The sequence below is a fragment of the Hippocampus comes genome, unplaced genomic scaffold (assembly GCF_001891065.2).
Source record: "Hippocampus comes isolate QL1 unplaced genomic scaffold, H_comes_QL1_v1.1 scaffold161, whole genome shotgun sequence".
NCBI lineage: Eukaryota > Metazoa > Chordata > Actinopteri > Syngnathiformes > Syngnathidae > Hippocampus > Hippocampus comes.
The window spans coordinates 579,850-596,066 of record NW_017806067.1 but is presented as its reverse complement, the minus strand read 5'-3'; the positions used below and the strand labels follow the sequence as shown (position 1 = coordinate 596,066).

At 47.7% G+C, this 16,217-nt stretch overlaps 3 protein-coding genes and 1 long non-coding RNA gene across 4 annotated transcripts in view; 2 read left to right on the top strand and 2 right to left on the bottom strand.

Moving 5' to 3' along the window:
- Positions 1-3,874, top strand: part of LOC109530127 (fibroblast growth factor 6-like) — a 9,463-nt gene extending 5,589 nt beyond the window's left edge. The window contains exons 2-5 of the mRNA XM_019893705.1: positions 18-219; positions 352-455; positions 937-3,229; positions 3,685-3,874. Coding sequence (XP_019749264.1) covers positions 18-219; positions 352-455; positions 937-1,113 — 483 coding nt within the window. The 3' untranslated portion in view covers positions 1,114-3,229; positions 3,685-3,874. The remainder of the gene's footprint in view (positions 1-17; positions 220-351; positions 456-936; positions 3,230-3,684) is intronic.
- A 530-nt stretch (positions 3,875-4,404) lies between these two features.
- Positions 4,405-6,386, top strand: LOC109530114 (fibroblast growth factor 23). The gene is made up of 3 exons (XM_019893688.1): positions 4,405-4,965; positions 5,039-5,142; positions 5,916-6,386. The coding sequence occupies exons 1-3, from the start codon at positions 4,692-4,694 to the stop codon at positions 6,357-6,359; spliced, it is 822 nt and encodes a 273-aa protein (XP_019749247.1). The 5' UTR covers positions 4,405-4,691; the 3' UTR covers positions 6,360-6,386.
- LOC109530140 (uncharacterized) lies at positions 6,303-7,859 on the bottom strand. Its single transcript, XR_002170960.1, has 3 exons — positions 7,637-7,859; positions 7,474-7,560; positions 6,303-6,367 (listed from the first exon to the last, which is right to left on the bottom strand). It is a non-coding gene; the product is annotated as an uncharacterized LOC109530140 (long non-coding RNA).
- Positions 7,860-7,957: 98 nt separating this feature from the next.
- Positions 7,958-15,032, bottom strand: LOC109530113 (G1/S-specific cyclin-D2-like). Its single transcript, XM_019893687.1, has 5 exons — positions 14,813-15,032; positions 13,972-14,187; positions 12,319-12,478; positions 10,875-11,023; positions 7,958-10,072 (listed from the first exon to the last, which is right to left on the bottom strand). The coding sequence occupies exons 1-5, from the start codon at positions 15,005-15,007 to the stop codon at positions 9,914-9,916; spliced, it is 879 nt and encodes a 292-aa protein (XP_019749246.1). The 5' UTR covers positions 15,008-15,032; the 3' UTR covers positions 7,958-9,913.
- Positions 15,033-16,217: the final 1,185 nt, after the last annotated feature.

The following is a 16,217-nucleotide window of genomic DNA, read 5'->3' as shown; positions in this document are numbered from 1 at the left end:
GGGCCAACGGCACTGAGGTGGAGAGGCGCTGGGAGACGCTGTTCTCGCGCTCCTATCTGGGCCTCGCGGGCAGGGGGCCGCTGCAGCCCGACTGGCAGAGCGACTACCTGCGGGGCGTCAAGCGAGTGCGCCGCCTCTACTGCAACGTGGGCATCGGTTTCCACCTGCAGGTGCTTCCGGACGGCAGGATCGCCGGCGCACACCTCGAGGATCCGCACAGTGAGTTGGCTTCCGCTCCCGCGTCAGGGCTTTGCGAGCGCGGTGCGCAGCCGCTGCACCTGCCACTCATCCCGATCACAATGAAGATGAAGAAAATGATGATGATGATGATGCAAAGGCGCTCTTCTCCAGGTCTCATCGAGATTTCCAGCGTGGAGCGAGGAGTGGTCAGCCTGTTCGGTGTCAAGAGCGAGATGTTCGTGGCCATGAGCCGCAGGGGGAGGCTGTACGCCACGGTAAGCGTGTGCCCGCGCGTTAGTTAAAGCCCCCAATACGTGTATACAACTGCGCCAAAACTAATCAAATTCCCCCCTAAATCCAAACTCATGTGACTCTTATTTATCGTTGCATGACTTGATGAATTACAAATTGAAAATAGATTGCAGTCCACAGCCTACAATAAGTCACTTCACATTTCAAACTTGTCAAACGTGGCAGGATGGACATTTCTGCGCATGTCCGTGTCGATGGCAACTTGTCTAAGTTTGAGAGTGATTTTGCAAGCAGCCTTGACCCCCCCACAGAGATCCAAAGATGACCTCATTCCCTGACTTCAAGACGACCAACAAGAACCTTTGGTCCACGCGTCTGTTTGCAAGAATATGGCCTTAATTTTGAGTTCAAAAATATTTGGACGGTTGACTCAATCATGCTGTGGTGTGTTTAGATCAGCGTTCTTTCAATCTGCTCATATGGAATTTTATTTTATTTTTCTAGAGGCTCTTTGGTGACGAGTGCAAGTTCAGGGAGACGCTGCTGGCCAACAACTACAACGCCTACGAGTCTTTTGTTTACAAGGGCTTCTATGTGGCCCTCAGCCGGCACGGGCGGCCGCGGCGAGGCGACAAGGCCAGCACCGCCGCCACCGGCACCCACTTCCTCCCTCGGTTGTGACTGACCCCGCCGACACCGACGTTTGCACATGCTGATTTTTATTTTTTATTTTTTTTCTTCCAGGTAAAACGACGCCAATGAACTGCGCAGATGTTGATTGTGTTATCATACGAATATATACGTGTATATTTGGAGAGCTATCTTTGTATATGTATGCCATACTGTGCTGATTTCGGGGCCTTTGCCACTCTCACTTGGTGCTTGCACATTTACACTATATGGACACGCCTCTCAATCACTTTATTGATAAATCTGTCCAAACTCTGGGAACAGGGCACAAAACATGAAAGCATGCTTGGATGGATTTGCTGTGCACAAAAATTCCCTTCACACAAAAGTCACTTCCTACGCAATACAGTGGTGCCTTGAGATAGAAGGCGTTTTTCGCAATACGAGATGCCGTTTGGACTTTTTTTTTTTTTTTGTTTTTTTGCTTTGACTTGCAAGGAGAAACTTGGTTTCCACTCCCACTTCCAGTTCACGGTCAACACTTTGTGTTATGAAAATGAGCTGTAAGACTCCTTTGCTTAGTCCTGTTCGCAACAATGCAAAACGCCATAGACAGGCTAAACCTGGATATTTTACCACAAACTGTGAAGCAGCACATGTGGACCGATAATAAAATAACGTTCACGGCATATATTCGTAATCCTCTGGAAAGAAAAACATTACTGCAGCTTACTGAGCGACGGTAACTGTCCATGTATATCTGTCTATATTATACTGCCCCCAAGTGGCCAAGGCACACACACCAAACGGAGCAACACAATGTCCATGAACTGTGGCAAAAAACATTTCATTTTTCAACTTTGACGATCATTTGTTTTCATAATGTACAATATCATAGCACGCTTGAAAAGTAAGCTACAAGCGTGGCAACGGAACAAATTGAACTTGTACCTCAAGGCACCCATCGTCCATATAGTGTACATTGCGGACACGGGGGATGAGCACATGTGCTTAAAATGGTCCTTATTTACCTCAAAGCACCAAGTTCGAGGTTAAGGATCCATGGAACAGGCTCGTGTGCGCGCACGAGTGACTTTAAATGCACTCCTTTTGCTGTATGATTTAAAAAGGTGCCTTGGCGCTCCCACTCAAGGCCCCCTTGAACTTGCATGTAAGAGACACTCGGGTGAGGCAAAAAATAGGAATGACGAACAGGAGCGGCCCTCGAGTAAGGGGGAGGGCGGGGGGTAGTCAAAGGGAGACGACCTCTGGGTCTTTGCGCTGCAATTAGATCGATTAAGTCATTTACAATCAAAGGGGTGCCCAATAAAAAGCAGAGTGAGACCTCTGTACTGTAAATTAAATGCAAACGGAGTGGGACCTCAAAACTCCAACACAATCTCGGACACTGGTTGACTTCCAAGTTGGTCTAACTTTAAAGCTATGTCCCATGGGGGGGCCTTTATCCGTCTCACCTCAACCTTTTAGCGAGCGGGAGAGGAGAAATGGCAGTTAAACAGGCCAAAATCCAGGTGTCACCCTGAGCAATAATAATAATCATCATAATTAAAAAACAGACTACGCTCTCCATGTAGTCACACAACCAAATTGGGCTAAATTCCATGCTGTGTCATGATGCGGTTGGCTCCGTGCTAATTTTGTTAGCATCTGCTCGGCAAAACGAGTTTGTGTCTATAAACTCGTACTGAACACCATTTCAGGGGTGTGTTGGGACTTTGGGGGGGTCCACTGTATAAAATACGTTGCTCAAATGTTAGCGCACATACAGGTAGCAGCCGCTGTTGTATGTGATGTCCAATGAACAAAAACACACACAATGTGGAAATAGTGCAAAGTTACAAATGAATTCAGGAGCTTTTTACATTAGGAGACACGTCATCAAATTTCAAGATGTCGCCTCAATGTTTGTGTGAGTGTGTGAGGTGGTGAGAAAGCATGTGCCCTTGGCCTTTTCCCCCAATGTGTGTGTGCGTGTGTGTGTGTGTGTATACCGCAGTAGCAGCCAGCAGCTTTCGCATGCAGGATGCAGTAAAGGACAATGCGGAAAGGTGATCAAGTCATCAATTTTTTTTTTTGTGTCCCTGCGCTAACTCGGGTCTGGAATAATTGTTCTCGCAGTATTGCAATATTCACAACAAAAGTCTGTGTCCAAAATGGTCTTGCGCCATACTGCTGTGTATTTCTTTTGCTTCACACAGCAGCTTGTTTAGGCAACATATAGTTGGGTCTGAATTAATTCTAGTAGCAAAAAAATTGTTCACACTAAACGGTCCTTCGCCGAGCGCCACTCTCCTGTTTAAGCAGCAGCCTGTCGAGGCGTCATGGGACTGTATACCCCAATATGACTGACTGTTCCTCTATCTACTTCCTGTTTGAATTCACACAGCAGCCCATTTAGGCAACAGTCTTGAGTCTGACTTAATTCTGCTAGCAATAGAGGCGACAAACTCATCCTTTGCCAAACTCCACTGCCCTTCTATTTTTTCCCCAATTTTGTTTTTACTGCAGGGTGTTTAGGCTGCAAACTAAATGCATTCATCAGCAGCGCCCACCCACCTCTTTTCACCTCGAGCTCTCTTCCAGCCCTTCTACTATCTCCAGCGGCAACTTATTTGTGACTTATTGACTGCGTAATTAAAATGCCATCAATAAAATAATCTGGATCGAAAAGAGTGATGCTTTGCCAGTACAAATTTGTACTCGTATGCCGGACTTACACAGTACTGTTTGCTTGTGCGCCTCTACCTGCTGCCTTGGTTTGATTGTCGCTTAAAAAAAAAATAAAATTAGGGGAAAAAAAAACATTGACCGTCGAGAAAGCAAAGCAAGTTGGAGTCTTATTTTTGTACGCATGTGCTGTGCACAGCAGTCCACTGTACAGTATTCCTCAGATAATAAAAACTTTGGAACAACTCACTGCTGCCCCCAGTGTCGACTCAGGCGACTCACACTCACACCTCATTTCAATTCATTTTAAAAAAAGATACGAAGGATTCAAAAAGCTGAAATAAAGTTCGGGTTAACATATTGTCTATCCATCCATCCATCATCAGATCCGCAAATCCTCACAAAGGTCGCGTGTGCACTGGAGCCCAGCCCAGCTGTATTCGGGCAGTAGTCCTGACTAACTCGACCCGAACGTCAGCAACAGCGCCATGAGAACCAATACAAGAGTTGGATTACTCTGAAATTATATTTTGATATAACTTTTTTACGGTGTAGCTGAGTTCAAGAAGGGCGCCATCTGCTGGCTAACCAGAGCAAGTGTTGGTCAGGTACGTCGAATCTTTCTTTCTTTTTTTTTTCTAACAGCAAATGAAATCATACTTCAAATTGTAGCTTGTGTTTGTTTATTTAGCCACCGGAAGACATTTTCTGTGTGAGGTGGGCAGGCAAGAGTCGAAAAAATAACAACGCCTCCCCAAAAAAAGAGCACCAGCAACAAGTGCGGTGGCCCGGGCCGCGGGTCTAAACACGCCCAGGTGGAAGTGGCCCTTCCGCCGCTGCAAAGCCGCACATCTGCGTTGGTGGACGGATGCGAGCAAGGGTGGCGCGGGGGTCCTTTAAAAAGCATCCGTCTGGCAGCCCGTCTCCAGACAACTCGCAGCATGGGCCTCGTGGCAGCTCTCCGCTCGGGAATGGAGGACCCGCAACGCCGCCGTCGCCGCCGGCGAAGCGTGCCGACCTGGATGCTCGCCCTCGCCCTCCTGCAGGGCGTCCCCGGCGGCTGCGCGGCGCCCAACCAGTCGCCCCTGGTGGGCTCCAACTGGGGCAGCCCGCGGAGGTACGTGCACCTGCAGACCTCCACGGAGCTCAGCAACTTCTACCTGGAGATCAAGCTGGACGGCACCGTGCGGGGAAGCGCCAGCAGAAATCCGTACAGTACGCGTCGCGTGTCCGTCTCTCCTCCGCGTTTTGTCGTCCTGCCGCTGTTGATGTTGCTGCCTTGGCGCAGGCGTCATCATGCTGAAGGCGGACAGCAGGGAGCGCGTCGCCATCCTCGGCGTGAAAAGCAGCCGCTACCTGTGTTTGGACCCGGAGGGAACCCCCTTCACCTCAGTGAGTCACTTCATCCTCCTCATTCGAAGCGTGCATCTTCGTCACAGTCGTCCTGTTCTTTTCGCACAAAGTTTCGTGCCATTTAAGCCTCCCTCTTTTTTTTTTGTAAGAGAACGACAACTATTAATTCATGAACTTGTTCAGGTATTTAATGAATATGTTGCAATCAAGGAAATCGAAGCTAACGACAAGTGACAAATTAGACAAGCGGGGCGAAATGTAAACACAGGAAAAACTTTGAAAATTAAACTTATACAACTGGGAAGAATTTTTAAAAGTACATTCCAGCGGTTTAAAACAATTGCATACATACGTGTGTAACATGCATACACATGGAGGCTAATAGACATTGGAAGTATTGAGGGGTTGAGAAATGATGTTGAAGGAGGGGCGTTCGCAGGTCAAGGCCAATGGGGAAGTGGCCGTCTGAGGGGAGGGGGGCACCAATTGGGTGAAGGTTTTCCAAGTTGGTTCAAGTATGGTCAGGGTTTCGAGCCTGGGTTGAGGTTTCATTCCCGGGTTTAAAGCGGAGATCACGGTTTCCAAATTGCCTTCGGGGTTCAATTTCAGGTTTGAAAGTAGGATTTCGACCTCTGGGTTGGCTTACAATTTCGGGGTTTCAACCATCCACGATTCCGGTAAGGTAGAGCACGAGGCAGGAAGGAATGCGTCCAAAGGTGTGATCCGCGTTCAACTTGAGTTCTGGCGAAGAGGACTGCGTGAATTGAAGTCACGTGCTGCAGCCGGGCGCTTTTTCTCTCCCATGCATGCAGGCCGTGTGTCTGCGCGACGACTGCGTGTTCGAGCACAGACTCCTGGAGAACAACCGCGACGTCTTCTACTCCATCCGAACCGGCATCCTGCTCAACCTTGAGGGCTCCCGGCAGGTGTTCGTCGCCGGCCACAACCTGCCGCGCACCGCCCTCTTCCTGCCCAAGAGCAGCACGGTGCCCCTGGAGCGCCTCCTGCTGCACCGGGAGAGGCGAAACCGGCCCTCCTCCTCCACCCCCGCCGGGGAAGGCTCCGACTCCCGGCCCGTGCCGGAGGACGACGCCGAGCTGGAGCTGGAGCCCGCCGACGACGGCGCCAACGCGTCCCGGGAGGCGCTCCGCGAGCCGCCGGCCCACGACCCGTGGAGCGTCCATTCCACCGACACTAATTCCAGCCCGCGCGGCGCGACCCGAAGCCACCGTGCGCACACGTCAGTCAGTCAGTGAGTGAATGACTGCCGGCACAGTAACAGCAGCATTAAAAAAAACAAACAAAAAACTTTTTTTTTTCTCCGCCTTGAAGCGCCCTTTTTGCACATGTTGGTCACAAATGCATTATCGTGTACAGCCATAAAATCATCACCATCACCCCACACAGGGTGCCTACATGTTGACATTTAGTTGAATTGTCATCAAGCTTTTGTGTATTTTAGTCATGAACATTTCTCGGCAAGGACCGGAGAAGAAATTCTGACGAAAGTTAAACTTATAGTACCCATAAATATGTTATTTAAGTTATCGTAAGTGTACGCAGTTTTCCAGTGTATTATTATATTTTCCTCTGCAGTGAGTGTCACGTTGAAGGATAATTGAGGAGTTTGTTTGGGGGAACTCGACTGTCGCAGTCACGGAATATTCTAACCCAGAGGTCGGGAGCTCTCTGCTGCCCGTTTTCGATCCTTCCCTATTCAAACGATCAGCTGATCAGCAAGCTCTGTAGAAGCCTGAAACGATCATGATCAAGTGAATCGGGTGTTTTGGAGTAGGGAGAACTCGACCTCTCCCTACCACTGTTCTAACAGCTGACAAACAAATGATGGCGGCGTGCCAAAATGAAGCAAACATTCTCCCTGACATGCAAGGCAGACAGACATGTAAATAGGATGTAAATATTCATAAATCTGACACTTCCCTAAGAAGCCCGACGGCAACACAAGCGACCTTGGATGTTTTCCACCAATCACATCTTTTGCACCCGCAGCTGCCCAAACAAACAGTTGTTGGAATATTTCCCCCGAATTGTAATTTTGTGAAATTTTCCACGCTTGCACATTTCATTCGAAAACAATGCTTTTAATGCGTTTGTTCGCGGTGGGACCAAATAAATTGCCCAAGGAAACTCGTTCAGTGGAAGTGGTTATTCCTCGAAAGGACGCGTGCACCAGCAGCACTACTTTACGAACATGTATCAATCGAGCACCTATACGACAGTGCGGCAGGAGCCCTTAAAGAGTTCATATATGAATGAAACATCGAGTAATAAACCATTGGCTGATACATGAGAGACAATGTCATTTATTCACGGGGCTTCACTATGTCCAACACTAGCCGCGAGGTGTACCTCAATCAAGCAAACGGAAGTGGATTGTTGTGGCGTGTTGCGCTCAAACCTCAAACGCTGCTGCTGCGTCCCTCCAGTGCTCCAATCCTACAACATCCAAAACGTCACGGTGAGAAAGAGCAACAAAAACACACTTGCACGCGTGCGTGCGTGCTCACTTAACTGAGAAAAAGACGCGCGCCGTGGCCATCTTGCCGGACCTGCACTTGATTCATCTCCACCCGCACGCCTGACTCCGACTCACTCGCGAGACTCTTCTGGTTGTTGAGCGGCGCTTTTGCTCACTCGCGCCACCTGGCGACCTGTCATGATGACTGCTTTGGTTCCCACCAGATCGTTCAAAAGCCTATCAGTGACATCAATATTCATTCTGAAAACAAACTCCCTCCCCGAGGAAGATTAAATTGAGGGCGAATGTATTTTCTATCGCCGTCTGGTGGCAATAAAAGGTAACGACGGGGCGAATTAAAAAGTCCTGGTCGGGTGATTTTCGCCAATTTATTGAGAAAATGTTGAGGTACACTGTGTAGGAACAAAATGGGGGCGGAAAGGAGGGGGGGGGCGATCAAAACCACACCAAACATTCTGGTGGTACCTCAAAAGTAAAAGACAATTCCACTGAAATCTAAAATACACCAACTCTGAACTTTGGTCTTTTGTTGATCCATGAATACAAGGTACAGGACGTGTTTGGATCAGCACCACACACATGAAATGTTTTTTTTCTTTTCTTAGCCATTTATAGCACAGTGGGATCTGATTCGTCAATGAAAACATCCTCCCTTCGAGAAAAACAAACAAAAAAAAAAGAAGTGTGTGAAGTGTGATGAGGTAACGCTCAATCCGTCCAAATTAACCTGAGGTACACAAATTACAAGGAAGCAGCAAGAGTACAATTGATGATACACAAAATCATAAAGACGAGCACTTCCAGTCCCGCACCAATCTGTGGCGATCCCTCCAGTACACTCACAAAAAAGGACAACAAAAAAAAAGCTAGACTTGTAAGGTATACACAATAACAAAATCATATAATAGCAGCAAACGAGTGAATCACAATTTAATTGTTTTTAAGATGAGCGAAAGAGAAGGGGAGGAAAAATATCTTTTTTTGTAGCAGCAAAGAGAAATGACATCTGTCAACTTGTGTTCTCGCTTTGGAATGAGCTCTTCAACTCTTTGACACATTTCATATATATATATTTTTTCTTTTTGCAAACTTTTTGCTTGGTGAAAATTACCACTCAAAATGTGCGCGTGAGGAGAGAACATGTGTTAGCTTTTACTTAATTTTATATACACAGTTTTAACTTTCACACTGTGAAAGCCTCCAAAACACACGCACGCAGCGCAAATGACGAAAAAACTTCCTAGACTTGAATGCAAACACGCAATATTCAGCTCTGGAATAATTAGAAAGGAAGGTTTGCCTATGAGAATTCAAGTACAATTAAATAAAACACAAGCAAATTAAAAAAAAAAAAAAAAAAAAAAAAAGGTATGCACATGGTCTTTTCTTGGTCTACGTAGATTCAATCACCAGCTTTCATCACCCCGTGTGGGAATCCAGCCCTAAAAAAAAATAACTTAAAAAAAAGAAAAAAAAAAGAAAAAGAAAGACCCTACTCACTAAAATGATCACTCCTTGACCACGTGTCTTTTTTTTTTTCTTCCAAAAGTGCATCAACATTGTTCCTATGTCACGCCTCGCTCCATGAGCCCAAAAGTACTTTGGCAGAGCAACGCTTAAACAGAATCCCGGAAACTCCTCAATCCCTCCCCGCTGGCTTGGTTTGTTTCTTACAAGAACAAAAAAAAAAAAAAAAACAAACAAAAAAAAAAAGTAACCTAGCTTACATTCCCGGTTCTTGACCAACACCTGCGTCTGTCCCACTCGCAACCTCCGCGAAATCCCGACTCGTTCTCACCGCCGCCTTTCAGCATCCTTGCCACTTCCTGTGTGAGTGGACCCAGCCCACTCCTCCTTTTACGCACCACCCCGCCCCCAGCAGCACTACAGGTGTCGGCGACCACAGCTAGCGGCTAACGCCAACGGCTAGCAGCTAACGCCAACGGCTAGTGGAACCACCAATTAAATTGAATAACTGCTAAGAGGCTACAGGAGTAACATAATTAGTACTAGCTAACTATACAAGAAAAAAAAAATGTTTCGTCGCCATCAAAAGAATATAATAAGCTATTTCTCTTCAAGTATGAAAATATATTCAGGCTTCCGTTCAGCGAGGGAGTGGGGGACACACCTAAGGCACTATCAAGTATCAAGATCCTTAAATACCTTGTTTGATAACATGCGGCACGTACAAAATACGTTCGAAGGCAAACAAACCAGAAAAAGGAGGAAAAACTCGGAATTTCTTAGCGGCGAGAAATTCTTGGATTGTCAGGCCGTGGCCGTTTGTGGAAGGGGCCCACCGGGGCTTCATAAGTTGACGTCGCGCACGTCGGTGGGGGTGCTGGACTGGTCCTGCTGCTGCTCCTGCGACTTGTTGCCGGCGTTTGCGCCGCCCGTTCGGTTGTCCTGTTGCAGGCTGGCGGCCAGGACGCGCTCGATCTGCTCCTGGCACGCTCGCAAACATTCCTGGAAACACACGCGCACCCTCCGGTCAATGTCAGAATTTCAGTTCTTTGTGTCTGTCTGTCTGTCTGTATGTATGTTTGCATTATACTGCCGCCTGGTGGCCAAATAATTATCAGGACGCACCGTTTAATTCTTGACATTTGATTCAATGACGTACTGACTGCGGGTTTTTCTCAAGCGCAATACTTGCGAGTGCCATTTTGTAAAAAAATATAGACATGAAATAAACGACAAAATAAATTGTCGGCGCATCCAGCAGGTCTGCGTGTAGACGTGGGAGGTCGGCGGGTGGCTCGCTGCCGGGCGGCTGGCAGGGGCGCCACACCATCAAAGCACACACGCTTGGGGCTGCTACTGCAACGCCATCTTGTTAAAAAGTGCCATGATGGATCACCGGAGAGGCAGAAAAGCAACTGCTGACTTACAAAGACATTTATGACCCAGAATAATGTTCGCCATCTTGAACTTCCTCTCACCAAATCCATTCAAAACACCAACGTGCCTGCTCAAAATTGTGTGCCCCACCCCCTTTTTTTAAAAAAAAAAAACAGTCAAATATGACTTTGGCAATTCAACTACTAAGTTAACAATTTTCACTAGGTAATCAGATGTATTTTTGAGAAAAGCATCCTCTCAAAAGACGGAAGTGCTTGTCCACCGGGAGGGGCCCGAGCGCTCCAGTGGGAGAGCAGAAATTGCATGTGTGCGACCGCAAGAATGTGGGCCGCCGATGCTCTTTATAGCAGAAGCGGCGGCGGCGAGGACAAAAGCGCTTGCATGTCAGCGGCGGTTTCACACTCACTACTTCTGCGTTGGTGATCTTGGCCAGCAGGTCCGTCAGGTTGTCTCTCGTCAGCCTCTTGTCCTTGTGGTCCAGCTGCAGGCCACAGACGGCGGCCCCCATGCTGCCGCTGGCGATCATGGAGGGGGGGTTCATGGCAAGACCGTCATCTAAGGAAGAGAAGGCGATCGGCGTCTGGTAAACACGTGTGAGTGCTCCTCGACTCCGCTTTTTCCCAGGCTCTGAATTTCAAATTGTGTTCCCCCCCCCCCCCTCGGAGGAAAAAGTGATTGGAAAAGCAGAGCAGGAATCCTCCTACTCGTCTTCAACGACTCCCTGTAGTCCCCGTCTGGATGCCTGAGCCGGAACGGACCGCGAGTCAAAATGACGGGAAAATGTGCCGCATAATGCTGGGGGGGACAATTAATCAAATTCACTCGAAAAATTGGATCATCAAAAAAAAAAACCCGACAAAATAAGATGCTGCAATGGTGGCAAACCAGGAGAAAAAAAAATTCATACCAATTTGACACCCACGTCATTCTTTTTCAAGCTATACAACAGCACGTGCACGTGGGTGGCAAATGCCATTTTTAGCCGACGACTCAATTAATCAATGGCCGAACGAGTAGGATGCTCAAGTCCAAAAATTATTCAACAGCATTTGGTTTCCAGGCCAAAATATCACAAAACTAAACTAAAAAAAGTCTCCAAACTACAGGAGGGAACAAGATGGCCCCACACGAATTTGAAGAGCTTCACGTGGCCGTGGAAGAAATCACATGCACGCCGACAGTCTAGTTATTCCCCTTTTTAATGATCGCTTCTGTGACAAGAGATCCTGGAGAAAAAAAAAAAAAAAAAAACACTAAACAGTGCATGGAAGAATATCCAGAACTTAACTGGTTGGAAGAACCCAGCAAAGGCCTGAGTAGTAACACAACTGTGTCAGCAAGTGTGGGACGAACTAAAGGCCAAATAAGAGCGGCGATAAAGAGCTTATTGTGCTTTTATTGCACCAAAGTCACCTCCTCCGCTACTTGTTTCCTGCCATTGAATTCGCAGGGAGGCGGCGGCAGATAAAACCAGCGAGGCCTCGTTCAACGCGGGCCAGGATATGAAAATATTTAGCGGGGATTGTCAGGAGACGAGGCCCACGGGGAGGGGGGGGTGGGGGGGTTATTTTGGACGGCAGGTCGGGAGGAAGGAAGATCACAGGATCGTCGCCCTGACGTTTCGACCTGAAGGCTTCCCCTGTCAACACACAATATGGCGCGAGGAAGAGGAGGGGGACGGCGTGATTGATGCCGCGATTTCCGGGCCCGCGGCGCACAAGTCATCCACGTGGGATAAGGCGGCTCGAAAATGGGTCACATGCGTCACCGATGAGTCACGGCGGGAGAATGCCGGGCGTGTGTCCGCGGGAATGCGGCCGAGGGCTGCGGCCGGAGAATGGCGCCTTTACCTGTCGCGCACAAGGCGATGAAGGTCTGCGTGTGCTTGCGGATCATCGGCACCTTGTCTTCGGGGAGGGGCAGCCGGCGCATGATGTGCTCCAAAAAGTCGTTGGGGATGACGGCCGCCATGTTCCACCTCAACTTGCCCAGCACCACCACCTCCCAGTTCTCAAAACAGACGACAGCGACGACGTCCAATCAATACATTTGTCTTGTATGGGAACACTTGCCAATGACATGAAATAAAACGCCGGGCAAACGTCTTTTCAGGCATGGCTTCCCTGAGACCTTTTTTCCTCCGCAGAGATTGACTTGCTACGGTGAAGAAATTTCAGGTCGCTAAGGAAAACTGGAGTACTGAGCCAATGTTACAATGGAAAATGATCCTTTTGAATCAAAATGGCCAATTTAGTCTCTAAAGGTTAAGCTTCGACATGTTTCGGTATTCAAATCCATTCGCGTTGCATTCAGAGAGTGCGTTGGAATAGGCGGGCTTCGCATTGACTCCTTCTCGTTGAAGTAGCTCAACGTGCGACTTAACACCGCGTCTTCTAGGTGCGCTAGCTTGAATGTGGGAAATTCCACGTTAACGTCTCCCATCCAGCCTTCCATCGGTCCGAAATGTCCGCACACACTCGATTCCCTTTACCACCTGGCGGACTTTTATCTTATCTTGTGCGCCATTTCTCATTCCTCACATCCTTTGTGTGCACGGCGGCGTTGGCATGTGACGCGCTCGGTTTTTGCTATTTGAGGCAGGGCGGTGAACGTGGTCTTTAGAATCATTCATTTCATTCATATACTTTAGCTGCCAGCATTGAGATATGGACACGTTGATCATGCTTGCACTTATGACAGCTGAGCAGGAATCTGACTCGGCAAAAAAAAAAAAAAAAAAAACATTACAAAAGCACATTTTCGTCAAACACTTCTGTGCAATAACTGTCGTTTGACTTGACCCATACTTTTTGTTCTAATGCACATACATTCTTATAAGTCAGCAGATAAGCGAGGGTGGGGCAGATAAATGGGACTTCCTGTTCTCAAGGGCTAATATTTGCATCGGTGCGCTTTGAAGTGAGCAGGATTTTGTCACTTGGGGCGGCAGACGTCCAAAATGGTGTACTTCAATCGTTGCTCTATCACACCGGCTTAAGTTATGTTTCGACCCATTACAATTGGACCAGCTGGTACAAGCAAATGATTGACAGCAGCCGCACACATGCTAGCATTTAACACCATTTATCCCCCCATGGAGGCCATTCTGAGCTTCGCAGTCCATGCGCTCACTTCCTGGACAGATGTCCTCCCCCCCTCCCACTCTTCCAGCTCAAGAGCCACTGCCGTTTTCCTCTGCCCATCCTGTTAGGGTATCTAGGAATATGGCGCACCGCCACAGCAACATGTCAAACATGAAGGCCGAATGACTTCGCAAATCAACATCTACTTTTAGAACGACTCGCTCATTACTGAGGTCTTGTGTTTCGTTTCTTTCCTCTGGCGCAACTTGAAAATGACTCAATTTCCAGGGGGGTTCGGTGTGAACACTAGATGGCATCGCACTCCTCTCCGGGGATGGGAGAAATGGAAGCTTCCTGTGAAACCAACTCCGCCATTAGCACTAGAATGTGAGGCCCTCGTGCTTTGAGACCTCGTCTTACCAGCAGCTCCAGTGGTGAGATGGAGTTGTCCGTGTACATGCACAGCTTCTCGGCGGAGATGGGCCTGCTGTCCTTCAGTTTGGAGGCCAAGAACATGCACACGGCACCCAGCAGCTGCAGATAATCCTTCCTGGTGGGCATCACGGCAAGGAATCTGTCCAAATAATTGATGGCCAGTGGGAAGATGTCCTCTTCACTCCTCTCGGCCTCACACACCTGGAAAGGGAGTTAGGGGTGGTGACACACAAGAGAGTGCATTTTAGCCCGGAAAAAAAATGCCGCTACTTTGTGCAAGTAGCAAGTAAAACAACTTATTTGGGTGTTTTCAGATGCAGAAATGCAAAAGGAAGTAATTGGGCGACCGGCCGAGATCTGGTTGTTGGACAATGCTTACTTTAGGCTTACTTTGCACACACACGACGAAAAGTTCCAGTTCGCCATGCTGCCTGCCTTGCTTGTGCTTGAGCAGTTTTTAAAAAAATCGCAAAAATTCGTGCGGTGAGCAAAGTTGCTTTTTATGCAGCTGTAAATTAGAATCAAGTTGTCGGGTGTCGTTCGGCCAAACTATTCGACGAAATTAGACCAGTTTAACACCACTAGCACAAGTAAATATCAAGCTAGGCTACGTCTTTACGAAGCTGAATTGTCTTCGTCGTGGAATTTCCGACTCTCCCACGCCTTTTGGTGACTCATCTCCACACAATTGTCGGACAACTCCGCTAGAAAAACATCCACCTCGGGCGTGTAAACGCGTGGCAAAATCCTGCAATTGTGACCCCCCCCGCCAAAAAAGCGCAAAATTAGCCAGCGTTAGCATCGGAGGAAAAACCGAGCTACCGACCTCGAGCATCCAACCCGCGACGATTCGCCTCATGTACGGCTTAATATCCTTCTGGACCCGCTGGAAGTAGGAGCACTGCGGTAAGAAGCGGTCCTCCACGGTCAGCAGGGTTTGCAAGACCCGGTCATCGTGGAGGATGTTCGGGTCCACCGGGGCTTTCACCTCCGCCACCGACTCCATGCAGTAAAGCTCCATGATTTGGCCCTCTCGCTTTTCTGCGTGCTTGGTGACGAAAATATGAAGCCGATAAAAGTGTCACGGTGTGGGGGACAACGGGCAAGAGGAGGAGAAGCGCCCTGCTCCAAGCATGAGGCTGCGACTGCAACTTTTGTTTCAGTCTTGCTCCCACCGCTCGCCTCGTCGTCTCCGTCTACTTCTTCTTCTTCTGGTGACTTTTCGGCTGTCAAGGTGGCGCCAAGGGAGATGCGGAACTTCCGGTTGACGCCTTCAAACTATCAGCGAGACAAATTGGGAAGGCTCGACAAAGTAAAAGCACCCCAAATAAAAAGTCATTACACCAAACACACATTGTCTTGTCTAAACTACGTAATAGGAAGCCAAATTGCCATAACATTGGCGTCCTACTGCACTTGGGTGTTGTGGTGAAAACGTCTAAATAAATAAGATATAAATTAACGAAGCCATTCGAAGATAAAAGGAAGATGACTGGCTCGTTCATGCTCTGAGTTCTTGCATGTGGTGGCAATAACTACGACTGCAATTACTGGGGGTTAAAAAAGAAACCATGTGAAAGATACATTCAATAAAAATATCAAAATGAATGAGGCGATTCAAAGATAAGGGACCTAACACAGCTAAAAGGCTAGCTAGCTGCTGGCGCGTTATGGTGGCAATAAATTCCTTTGTCATTCACTGGCCACAAATAGTCAACATTCTACTGGACTTGTTGGAGTTGTTACAAAAAAAAAAAAAAAAAAAAAAAAAGGGGGGGTGCTGCATTTTTCTGAGTCAATAATTCACTGGTGAACACAAGGAATGTAAGAAGCGGCAGAGTTAGCTCATGTGCTAAATATGCTGTGTGTTGTGCAGAGTAAAGACGTTTTTTTTTTTTTTTTTTTTTTAAACTGATGAAGTTATTGTCACGTCTCATAGGCCCGAATCCGTGCAACATCAAATCGCAACATCAAATCGCTTATCGATTCCTTACACGTCACAGTGTTTTCGTCACAATCTGAAACGATTCTTTGATGTAGAACCGTGTAAACGGATGAAAAATGGAAAACAAAAAGTACAGTTAAATATGTCAACCCCGAAAAAAAAAAACTGGTACAATTACATCAGGATAGGATGTCATGTGGTCGTTTGGCACTTAATTGCCATGCCGGCCACGTGTGTCTCTTATCATTAAAAAACATAACAGAGCTGCTTCCGATCATGTTGGAAG

Excerpts from the sequence above, each read along its gene's own strand:
- LOC109530114 (XM_019893688.1), top strand. The coding sequence starts at position 4,692 with ATGGGCCTCGTGGCAGCTCTCCGCTCGGGAATGGAGGACCCGCAACGC. Across the intron at positions 4,966-5,038 it reads CGCCAGCAGAAATCCGTACA|GCGTCATCATGCTGAAGGCG; the intron begins GTACGCGTCGCG and ends GCCTTGGCGCAG. Across the intron at positions 5,143-5,915 it reads AGGGAACCCCCTTCACCTCA|GCCGTGTGTCTGCGCGACGA; the intron begins GTGAGTCACTTC and ends CCATGCATGCAG.
- LOC109530113 (XM_019893687.1), bottom strand. The coding sequence starts at position 15,007 with ATGGAGCTTTACTGCATGGAGTCGGTGGCGGAGGTGAAAGCCCCGGTG. Across the intron at positions 12,479-13,971 it reads TCTCACCACTGGAGCTGCTG|AACTGGGAGGTGGTGGTGCT; the intron begins GTAAGACGAGGT and ends GTCTGTTTTGAG. Across the intron at positions 11,024-12,318 it reads CATCGCCTTGTGCGCGACAG|ATGACGGTCTTGCCATGAAC; the intron begins GTAAAGGCGCCA and ends TCTCTTCCTTAG.